Raw genomic sequence first — 12,358 nt, forward strand, 5'->3', positions numbered from 1 at the left:
TAATACTAATGAAAAATAATAATAATACAGAAAATAATAATAATAATAATAAGATAAATAAATAGTAGTAATAATAATAATGATAATAATAATAGTAATACATATATTGGGCCTGGGTAAAAAATGGGGTGTCTACAATGCAGAAGGAATTGAACATGCGGTAGAGAAGATGGTTAGAACTCATCAAGGATTATGATTGTACCATCAGTTACCATCTCGGTAAAGTAAATGTGGTGGTTGATGCGTTGAGCCGAAAGTCCATAATGGTGGCTTTTTCAGTAGTAGAAATTCAGCGCCCGATCCAGGTGGACTTGGAGAGGCTTGGCATGGAGTCAGTAGAGAGTGACCATCAGGAATTTATTGACAACCTGGTGGTGCAACCTATGCTATATGAAATGATTAAAGCAGCCTAGAATAATGACGTAGAGTTGACGGAGATGATGGAGAAGGTGCAGGACAGACAGGGGGAGGAGTTCAGTATTTCTAATGACGGAACTCTAAGGTTCCATACCAAGCTGTGTGTGCCTATAGATGTGGATATCAGAAGGACGATCGTTGAGGAGGCTCACAAATCCTTATACACGGTTCATCTGGGCAGCACTAAAATGTATAGGGATCTGTGAGAGTATTTCTAGTGAAGCGATATGAAGAGAGAGATTGTTGAGTTTGTGCAGTAGTGTTTAAGGTGCTAGGAGGTTAAGGTTGAGCACTAGAGGTCGGCAAGCAAGCTACAACCACTTTACATCTTAAAATGGAAATGGGATCACATTTTTATGGACTTTGTGACGGGTTTACCGCCGGTACAACAGGGGCAGAATGCTATTTGGGTGGTCGTTAATTGACTGACGAAGACCGCTCACTTTATTCCTATTAAAGTCAACTACTTTATGGATAGAATAACATAAATATATATTCAAGAGATAGTACGATCACATGGTGTGTTGGTGTCTATAGTATCAGACCAGGACCCACGTTTCACGTCACAGTTTTGGAGGAGCTTGCAGGAAGCTCTGGGGTCTCAATTGTCATTTAGCACGAAATTTCATCCTTAGATGGATGGGCAGTCATAAAGGATGATTCAGATATTAGAGGATATGTTACGGGCATGTGTGCTAGATTTTGGGGGTAGTTAGACCCAGTATCTGCCGCTGGTAGAGTTTGTGTACAATAATAGCTATCAGACCAGCATCAGCATGACACCTTACGAGACTATATATGGTAGGAGATGTCGTTCTCCTCTATACTGGGAGGAGGTAGGTGAAAGGTGAGTTTTGGGACCAGAAATAGTACAACAGGAATACAATAAAGTCCGGCTTATTAGAGAAAGAATTAGTGCAACTCAGAGTTGGTAGAAAAGTTATGCAGATAATCGCTGCCAAAAATTAGAATTCGAAGTCGGAGACTATGTATTTTTGAAAATAGCGCCACTGAAAGGTACTATGAGGTTTAGGAGGAAAGGTAAGCTGAGCCCTAGGTTTATTGGCCCTTTCGAGATACTTGAGAGAGTGGGATCAGTTGCCTATTGGCTAGCCTTACCACCAGTTTTATCCAGAATACATGACGTGGTTCACGTTTCTATGCTGAAGAAATACGTCCTAATCCCTCCCACATGGTCAGTTATATGGGGATAGAACTTGGAGAATCATTGGCTTATGAGGAGATACCAGTGCAGATCTTTGACAGGAAAGAACGGGAATTGCGTTATAAGAGAATTACATTATTGAAAGTCTTGTGGAGGAATCATGCGGTGAAAGAAGTTTCATGGGAGCTTGAGGAAGAAGTATGACAGAAATACCCAAATCTATTTAGTGGGGATCAACAGTAAACGGGAAGGGATGCAGGTAAGTATGTTATGTTTCCTTTGTGCAGGTTAGTTAGTATATGTAATAATTTTCTGTTAATAGGTAGTATTTTGGTTTGAGAGAATTTTTTTTTCTTTTATGTATTTGTAATCTCCCAAAACCCTTAATGTAACCACGATATTCCTCTGCCACAAGTGAGGGTAAGTAATAAAATAAGTAGCCAATTTTCCTCAAAAAATGGTGTTCAATACAGATAGTAAATTTCGATGATGAAATTTTATAAGGTGGGGAGAATTAGAGACCTGAAGAATTATAGAAATTAAGTAAATAAAATAAAGGAGAGAAAAGGATTTTTCAAAAGGGGTTTCACCAGGATCTCGTTGATGAGTGCAGAGTGCTCTTTGACGAGACATTACCAAGAGGGCTGATTTTAGGGCCTGAAACTCGTTGACGAGGAATAAGTGTTCGTTAACGAACTCCCCTTATGGATTCGTCGACGAAGTGACGTATCTCGTCGACGAATCTGTGTTTTATAAATATTCTAGGTTTAGTTTCCGTGAAGGATTTGCATGCAAGTTTCTCTCTCTCTCTCTCTCTTTCTCTCTCTCTCTCTCTCTCTCTCTCTCTCTCTCTCTCTCTCTCTCTCTAAAATGTCTCTCCCTCCTTCTCTCTTCATTTCTGGCATTATCCTTCGCCAGTTCGATGATCGAAAGCCGCCACACTACTTTTGGGAAGATTCTTTTCAAATCTTTTGGAGTAGTTTGTTGGTTAGGCTAACTTGGGCAGCATCCCAAAATCTAGGTAAGTTGTTTATTTTAAATTTTATAAGGTATTTGGTGTTTCTAGACTGAGGAAAATGCTTTAAATAGAATAATACTAAAGTGTTGTTGGGAAAAATTGCAATTTCAGGGTGTTGAGCTGGGGAACACACGGGTGTAGGTTTGGAAAATTTTGTGGGTTTCTAGGTAAGACAAGTAAGGGGATAAATTAAGTCAGCCTTTTCATGAAATTATTTATTATTATGCAACACTTAATTTTAGGAAAATATGTATGATTTAGAACTATATTTGGGAATACTGTTGTTGAACAAGGAAATTATTTTAACACATTTTATATGGAAATATGTTTCAGAGTAAATTATGAGTTTATAAAGCTATGTACATTTGTGTGGCATGAGTATTACATTTTCATGAAATTATGTTATATTGAAATATTATGATTTTTCCAAGATAAGTATGTTATGACAGTTTTAGGAAAACCCTAAAAATACTACCGAAACTATGGTTTTAAAAATTATGATAAGCAGTGCAAGAATTTATAATTATTACATTATGAATTATACCGGCGTAAATGCCGTGATTTTTACATTATGAATTATGCCGGCGTTGACGCTGTGATTATGTATGATATGTAAGAAATTATGAAATATGTTTATGTTATGTTTACCCTGAAATATGAAATTGTTATGTTCAATATCATGAAATGTATTATATGTTATCACAACCTGTATAACTTAGTTTAGTTTTATGAAGCATGGTACCGTAGCCGTATGTTTACGTTTACGTTTATGTTAGTGCTATCACACATCTTATATAAAGCGTGGGAGATGGTAGTCGATGTGGCTTTATGGGAGTGTCGTAGTTCCCCTGGTAGTCTGACACAGGTGGAACAGGCCCATCGTACTTACGCTGTAATCGATATTGACTTAACATGGTCGGCCAGCCATTGCTTAGTCTAGCCTTCGGGTCGCACAACCCTGTCATATGGGGGGTAAGACATGACAATAGCTAACTAACTATCTATCTTGGGTAATAATTCGAGTATGATATGGTTGTATAAGATGATTTTGCAATAAAGAAATTTAGTATGTTAAGCTATGTTATCATAAATCATGTTTTATTCAGATATGATACTACTATTTATACCAGTTATGAATTATATATTCTTTATATGTATATCATGAAAAATACTTATGTTGCCACACGCTGATATTAGTTTATCTCCCTTACTGAGAGGTGTCTCACTCCAGCCATACAAACATTTCAGGAAATCGAGGTAGAAGGGCGGATAGAGCTCTGCAACGGTAGGAGTTGGCCGAACCACCCTTTCAAGGGGGTAAGTAGGTGAGATAGGGTTAGATGGGGTTTTTTTTTTCTTTTTTTTTTTTTGTGATTATGACCGTAGGATACTTTTTGGGTCTTTTTGTGGATGACTGTATATATATAAATGACAGATTCAGTAGAACTTTAATATGGTTTCCGATGTTTTATGGCATGCATTTAATTTTATGTTTTCCATTACTTAGGTATCAAAGTTATATGACAGATATATCCTTGGTACCTATGGGTCTAGGTTGATCACGACTATGACAACTTAGCAAGATTATTATGTATGTTATTATGTGGAAAAGGAATATATATATCTATATATGGAAAATAGGCAGGTCATTACACCTTTAGTTGCTGCTCCTCTTTGTAATTTATAAGCCCCCCTAAGGTTCTAAAAGAAACCCTAGCATGCCTTTGGACGTTGAGTGGATGGTAGCTTGTGTTTCGTGGGCCACTCATGGCCTATGCAAACCATTTAATATGCCCAATTTTACTTAAAAGAAAAGCCTGAAAAGACGAGTTAATTCCCGGAAAAGAGGACCTGGACTCAAGCTAAAATAAAAACGACTCAATAAAATACCTAATTGAATGAACTCAATTTTAAAAATTTAAAAGACTCAATTCGAAAACTCAATCTAAAAATTAAAAGACTCAAATTTAAAAATCAAAATAGCCTAGACTTAAATTTTAACATGACGAGAACCAATTTTTTAGAACATCCGGCACTCGAAATTAAGGATAACCAGGACTAAATTTTTGAAATGAAATGACTCAATTTTGAAATAAAATGGGACTCAATTGGATCCTCTCATTCCTAGGATTCAAGTCAATTTTTATTACGAAGGGTCTCCTCAGAAATGCTTGGTTAAAATTAGGGTGTCTACAATAGGTTATGTTCAAACTTTAAAAAGCACTTGTAGGAAGCATATTTAATTAACAAACAAGCAAGCAATATTAAGATTGATCTAAATATATTTTAGGAGCTTGAAATTCGAACCTTGAGTTTAAATTTTTGTAAATTTGAACTAAAAGTAGCACAAAATTATAATGTTTCGTTCAACAAGTTCAAATCCAATGTTTGAAATCTAAACTTTCAAGCAAATCATCTTTTATACTAATGTTCAAACGTGGTAAAGAAAACCCATAGAGCATATGTTGGTGCAAGGCTTGGTCATTTCGTTTTAGGACTTGAGTTTTTGGCTTTCAAATCTAAACTTGGGTTTATCTCATTTATTTTAGCTGACGAGTTTAAATTCCAAGTCATAATTTTAGTTGCTCAAGATTGATTTAACTTATTTGCAGCACTAAGTTATGGACATACATACAAAAGAGAGTAGAAAAGCAGTTGCAATGTCCATAATGTTACTCTGATAAAGGCTCCCACCTTAGTCACCATTGCTATAAAACCATGAAATACTACTTCCATCATAGTACTATTTGTTATTACTCACATCATTCCATGGTGCATCGACCACTGAAATGATATTTTATTAATGCATTGTGCTAACCATAACTTATTAACTTGGCTCACAAAGCATATACACTACAGGTTACTATACACCACATTAGTAATGCGGCTCACTATTGATTAGCTAGCTAGATTGGACCATGAGAACTATTTAAGGAGAAATTGATTTTTGTGTTAATCTCTTCCATATATGTCTATGCCTTGAGCAAATAGTCATCCAACTGTTTGAAGTTCTTCACTGCAAAGTCTTTGTAATAGAGGGCTGGATGATGATCAGCTGCAACCTCACTTGCCTTCTCAAACTCACACTCCCACTTCACCAAGCTCCCCTCCCCCTTCTCAACCACCTTCACTTGGGCCTTGAAATTCTTGTAGTAGCTGGACTCCTCTGCCTCGATTATGCTATAACATAGTGTCTTGTTACCTTCGTCTATTGAATCTATCTTCTCCTTTAACACTGTGGTTAAAGGCAGCCCTACAAAAATAGAACACGTACCTGGATCATTTTTACATTGTGAAAGCTTGATACACATTATTAGTACACAACCTTATAATTTAAGCTTTTAGGAAAAAAGTTGTACTCTCTCTTTCTCTCTCTCTCTCTCTCTCTCTCTCTGACACACACACACACAGACCGATATATATATATATATATATATATATATATGGATCTATAGATATATGTATTTATAATTGAATTGAGTCAAATCTAGTTGAACTCGAGTTTTAGGAACATATGGTTGAGTTGAGTTCAAATTTAACAATTTTGAAATTTATTGAGTTGCAATCAAGTTTCGAACTTAATATTTTAAGTCGAGTTCAAGTTTGATTATTTTATTGCATCAACTCAACTCGGCTCAAATAGATCCCTAGTTTTAGTTACCAAAGTCATGCAAATATTACTTACCTCGAAAATCTTTGAAATGAACAGAGCCAACAGACTTGCCATCGCCTTCGAGAACTTGGATGCTCTTGTACAGGTCAGGCAAGGCCTTGGGGAAGAGGGCGGCAGAGTCCTTGAGGCTTTCCCACATCTTATCTGCATTGGACTTCACCTCCACATCTACATTAATTCTATCCCTTGAAGCCATGCTGCAAATGAAAGCTAAAGTGGAAGCAAGTGTAAGAAATGAAGTTGATGAGGAAAGACATGCAACAATTTGACGGGATATATAGCCAGCGAGCTGGCTGGCTCAATACATTTGAGAAATAGGATTTTGATGGAATTATGCATCCCTGGGTAATATTATCTTTTTGCTTTCTCCAATTTCCACATTGGCGGCCTTATTCAAATATTATTTTATTTGGGGAACTCTCCAATTTCCCCCTGCCATGCCTGCACCAACGCCATTGATATTTTCAGGTGTGGCCAATTTGAATGCGACATATATATATATATATATTAGGTAGCCAAGGAGTCGAACCTAATACTTTAAAAACAATATAAAATTTTTGTCATGTTAATCAATTGGTGACTCATATCGATTGGGCCAACTAAATCCGTCATTTTAAGAATCAATTGAATTTTTGATTTACTTATTAATTTTTAAGACATTATAGTCCTAATTTTTAAAATTTTAATTTAATAAATTAATATTATTTTAACATTAATATAATTTTATTGAGGATACAATTTTATTTTTTACTAAACTTAATATCAATAAAATTAAATTTAAAATTTTAAAATAATTTTTGAAACCCGAAAGATAGATTGTTATATTCGAAAAACTCTATAAATGTTACAGAATTTCACCCAAAAATATATATCAGTAAACCTATTTGAAAAACTCCATGAATGTTACAGAATTTTGTAATTCCAACCCAGATCGACGGGAGTCGATCTTCATTTTATGGAATCAGATTCATTTTATAAAAACAGTTGCAAGTACTAATACTAATAAAAATAATTATTACTTTAAGGATAATAGTTAGCATAAAAATTAACAATAGGAATTGTCAACACCCCAATTTCAACGAGGCTACTCTGAGAAGATCCGACACATAAAGTTGACCTCGTGCCCCGAAAATTGGAGGACCCACCTGAGAGACCCGATCGAGTCTCGGTTTGTTTCATTGAGTCCCGGTATGTTTGCTGAGTCCTGGTTTGTTTTCAATGGGTCTCGTTGTTTTTGTCGAATCCCAATTTTATTTTCAATGAGTCTCATTGTTTTTGCACAACCTCGGTTTGGTTTCGTTGAGTCCCGATGTGCCTACCGAGCCCCGATGTTTTTAATTGAGTCCCGATATTTTAAAACTAAGTCTCGGTATTTTAATGGAGTCCCGGTGCACCCACCCGCAGACCCCTACAAACACTTGCACCCACCTGCAGACCACTGCAAACCTCACACACACACACTGCTACACACACTGATTCACGCTCCATTTAACTCACCTACATACCCACGCACTTATACACAATAAAATACAGATCATTAACACATGCATACCCGCACATGCACACACGTACATAGCATGCATGCTACACACCCATGCACGCACGCACACACCCTCGCATGCAAATAACACCCATGCACGTGCAACGCACCCATGCTCACATGCACCGCGTACCCATGCACACACATTTTTCACACTCCATGCACACACTAAAACACATGCCAACTTGAGTGCCTTTGCCAACTTGTGCGCCCCAAAGGCACTGAGTCAATCTTCATTTTATGAAATCAAATTCATTTTATAAAATCAGTTGCAAGTACTAATACTACTACAAATAATTATTACTTTAAGGATAATAGTTAGCATAAAAATTAACAATAGGGATAATTAAAATAGTAATAATAAAAAGGAAAAAAATAATTGTTACTTCAAGGATAATAGTTCACAGAAAAAGTAACAATAACAATGTAAAATTAAATAATTATGTATTAGAGTTTTTTTTATAAAAAAAAAAGGCTTATTTTTCATTTCGTTACAGTGACCATTGAAAAATACCATATATTAGAAGGAAATTGAAATTGAATCCCTACATCATTTCTATCTCACTAACCAAATGCAAATTGTATTCAAAAAGTAATTCCATTCTTATGTCAATTCCATTCCTCCCTTAATTCGTTTCTTATTTCAAATTCATTCCACAAACCACATTCCTCCCTTAAAACTGTGAAATTAAGTCTAAAGTTTATGAAAACCGCGAAATAATGAACAATATTTTATTTGTGTTTATAATATGTTTAATCATTAAAATTTTATGAAACTATATCCAACAAACATTTTGCAACATTGTAATTTTAGTTTTTAATGATTTTTTTTAGTAATTTTGATATTATATATATATATATATATATAATTCTTTAAAAAATAATATGAACTTTTCATTCTATTGGTGTCTTAAATCGATTGGACTAACTGAACCTGTCAATTTAAAATCACTTGAGTTTTTTGATTTGATTATCTAATTTTGAAGATTGATCAAATTGTTTAATTTAATTTATTAAATTAATATTATTTTAACATAATATAATTTTACTAAGGATAAATTTTATTTTTTTTAGTAAATTTGATATCAATAATTTAAATTTCAAATTTTTAATAATTTTTAAAAACCTAATAATAAATTGTAATATGGAAATTTTACCCAAAAATATATATTGCTAAACCTATTCCAAGGACTCTGAACGTTATGAAATTTTGTCCAAAAATATGGCGGCCTACGCCATTAGGTGGATCAGGGGGACGAGGACCTAGTTTGACCTGCAAATTTGAATGCGACTGCCACATATTGTTTAACCGGCAAAATTGTGATCGTTATTGGGTTCTACTTTGTGATGTGGGGAAAAGCCAAAGAGCAGAAGATGGGTGAGGAGTCAGGACAATGGGGTAAGGAGCTTGGAGAAGCAAGGGGGGCCTTTCTCTTGCAAAACTATATTGAAGAGACAGATAGATTTGTACAACGGAGTGGATATATTATACACAAATAATTTAACTCTTATTTAATGAAATTTTAAAGAAAAAATTAAACTAAATATATTATAAATTTCTTAACGGGTAATTAATGGGTACTCATTTATAAACGATTTATTAATTGGGTAGGCTTGGTTTTATGATTTATTCATCCATTTTGTACGTAAATGGGACAATTCGAACCCAACCCATTAAGTCTCAATAGTGCATTTGTTGTTTTAGTTTGCAAGAAATGTTGACCTAAGGTTAGCCAGGCTCACTTGTTAAGCTTAAGCCATTGAGTTGGTTTAATGTGGGCTTGTAGGCTTACATTATGCATTAGGACTTGGGTGTTTAAAACATGGACTTAGATTGCTTAAACATATTGGCTTGAAATTTTAGGTAATAGGGCCAAAGCCCACTTTTGAAATCTTGGTTTGACTTTTTGAAAATCAGGTCTGAGCTAGGTTTTTTGCTTAGAACAAGGTCGGACCTGAGTTTGTTTTAAAAAGAGTTGATCTGAGTTATTTGAAAAGGATTGGACCGACCCATCTTTTAAAATATTTAGGCCAAGTACTTTATTTTTTGGAAGAATGATTGTGGTCTCACTGTCAGGCTATTTCAGAATATTGGTTAAGTGTTATGTATGCCTAAAAATGGATGCAAATGTATGACACAATACAAAGTATTTCAAAACAAGTACAAAGGACTTGATTAAATTACATGGAGAATGATGAGGATCATGTCCCAACCTAAGGTATGATGCACCTATTTACAGAATTTCTTCATAACTCTATCCTAATTAGGGAAAACTATAGACAAGTATGTGTGTGTATGCTCTAACCCTATTAGGGCTAAAGGTACTGTACTTCTTTCTAATCCTAAAGGATGAAGCCCGGGTAAAGCCCTAGTAAAAGTGGTGTGACTTCAAGTTCAGTTCATCCGCTCCCCCCCATTTCACACAATTCAAATATTCACACTTGATCCCATATTCATATTACGTCTCTAAACATATATACAATTAGATTTGTCATACTATATGATGGAATATATGAATATTCACATGCTTGCTAATTTAGTCCCCCCCCCCAACCCCCCCCCAAAAAAAAAAATTAAAAATTTTTAACCAATTCTTATGGAAACAAACCATTCATCCTTAAAATATATTCAATACATGTATAATATTAACCACAACACTCAAAGTATAATAAACACATGCAAACAATAATCACCTTATATATGCACAATTTTCCACAAATAGGTATTCAAAAATGTGGAAAATAATATGACAAATTAACATGTGTTATTCAAAATTATATAAATAACATATTCACATTTAGCTAGGTTATTCGGCAATTATGGAACAAAGTATTTATATTAACATTTCTTCCAAAATTAGTGAAATAAAATATCACAATTAATCAGATTATTTCACAAATTTGGAAACCAATATTAACAGGTTCCTTTCAAAATTTTATGGAATGAATATTCCAATTAATCAAGGTATGCACAAATTATGGAAAACAAAAAAATATTCACACTTAATGTAAGGTTATGCACACATTAGGGAAATACATATATTCACATTATCAAGGTTATGAAAATTTGGTAACAACATCTTCACAATTAATTAAGGTTATTCACAAATTATTGATAAAAATATATTCCACAATTAATTAAGGTTGTTCACAAATTTATGGAATCAAATATGCACATTCTTAAAGGTTATTCACATTATTGAAACCAAATATTCACAAATATTAAGGTTACTAACAAATTAGGGAAATAAAATATATTCACAATTAATCAAGGTTTATTCACAATTATGGAAACACATATTCACAGTTAACAAAGTTATTTCCTAACTTATGGAATAAAATCTCTTCACCCATAGCCAAGGATGATTCACAATATACGGAAAAATATTCACAATTAACATGTTTGTCACTTTTCAAGAGTTTATGGAAAAAATATTCACAATTCATATTCCACAAAATAAGGAGTAAGTAAAGATTATTAATTTGAATTTGGGATAATTCCTATTATATTGGTTTGACTCTCTAACATCCTAGCGAGTCGCCAGCTGTCTCACATCACCGGCGCCCGGGTGCCCCTCAGTTGGCGAAATAAAACTATAATTTTATTTTCGAGAAAATAGGAATGGATCGCCCTACCTGTTAGTGTGTTTAGAACACTTGATTACTACCTAATTAAGTGTATCATCGTTCTGCTTCCAAGTCGGGATCATGAGTTTGATTACGCGAAGGGAAAATCGACAACTCCTTACATGGCCTGTACTTACGAATGATACCTTAATTCATTAGAATTATCCCACTAATTAAATTTAATAAGTCCTTTAAAATTACTCCATTTTGGTGAATTTATTGAAATTCACATGCAAATAAATAACATAATAAAGTAAATCATACAAAATTGGCGTAACATATATACATATATATAGATATACTTATATATATATATAGCTATATATCCTTAGAACATGTTACGGAAGTTTTAACAAAGTCAACCCTTCCTTAACATCCTAGGAAGGAAAACGAATAAGTAGGTTTCCAAACATTCGCTTCCAAGTCTTTTGAATTTATAGGATTTTTAAGTCAGAAAATATCATTTTGAGGGAACCTTAGAGTGTTTTTTTGTGACACCCCTCAATCCCCCTAGTTTCATACATTTTTTTTTTTCTTCAGATAACACATATATAACCACATGTCGGCCCCGACTTCAACACTAATACCATAATACATAACCCACCCACCCCCATTGGGGGTACCGTATACAAATCATATCCATTCACAACCCTAACAGAAGAAATCATTTCAACATATAAACAATACATACCATCAGCGAATACACATACCAAGAGTACTGACCATCCATATATACATTCATACACAAAAACGCTAGGGGAATCAATCTCCCTAACCAAAATACTACTCACCCGACTACTCAGGGTTATCGCTCGCGCTACTTGGAGCTCTGTCACCGGGTCTATCTCGATTTCTGAAATATTTAAATATTGGTGATACAAATCTCGTAAACAAAATAACTTATCTACAGTGTGGTGG

The 12,358-nt window shown here is 34.3% G+C and overlaps 1 protein-coding gene across 1 annotated transcript; it reads right to left on the minus strand.

Moving 5' to 3' along the window:
• Nucleotides 1-5,313: 5,313 nt before the first annotated feature.
• On the minus strand, nucleotides 5,314-6,469 carry LOC131144012 (MLP-like protein 423). Its single transcript, XM_058092354.1, has 2 exons — nucleotides 6,286-6,469; nucleotides 5,314-5,853 (listed from the first exon to the last, which is right to left on the minus strand). Exons 1-2 carry the CDS (start codon nucleotides 6,467-6,469, stop codon nucleotides 5,573-5,575), a joined length of 465 nt encoding a protein of 154 aa, XP_057948337.1. The 3' UTR covers nucleotides 5,314-5,572.
• Nucleotides 6,470-12,358: the final 5,889 nt, after the last annotated feature.

The sequence above is a fragment of the Malania oleifera genome, chromosome 12 (genome assembly GCF_029873635.1).
Source record: "Malania oleifera isolate guangnan ecotype guangnan chromosome 12, ASM2987363v1, whole genome shotgun sequence".
Taxonomy (NCBI): domain Eukaryota; kingdom Viridiplantae; phylum Streptophyta; class Magnoliopsida; order Santalales; family Ximeniaceae; genus Malania; species Malania oleifera.

Bases quoted from the DNA above. Each gene is read 5' to 3' on its own strand.
- LOC131144012 (XM_058092354.1), bottom strand. From the start codon at position 6,469: ATGGCTTCAAGGGATAGAATTAATGTAGATGTGGAGGTGAAGTCCAAT. The intron at 5,854-6,285 runs GTAAGTAATATT...CTATTTTTGTAG, and splicing joins TCATTTCAAAGATTTTCGAG to GGCTGCCTTTAACCACAGTG.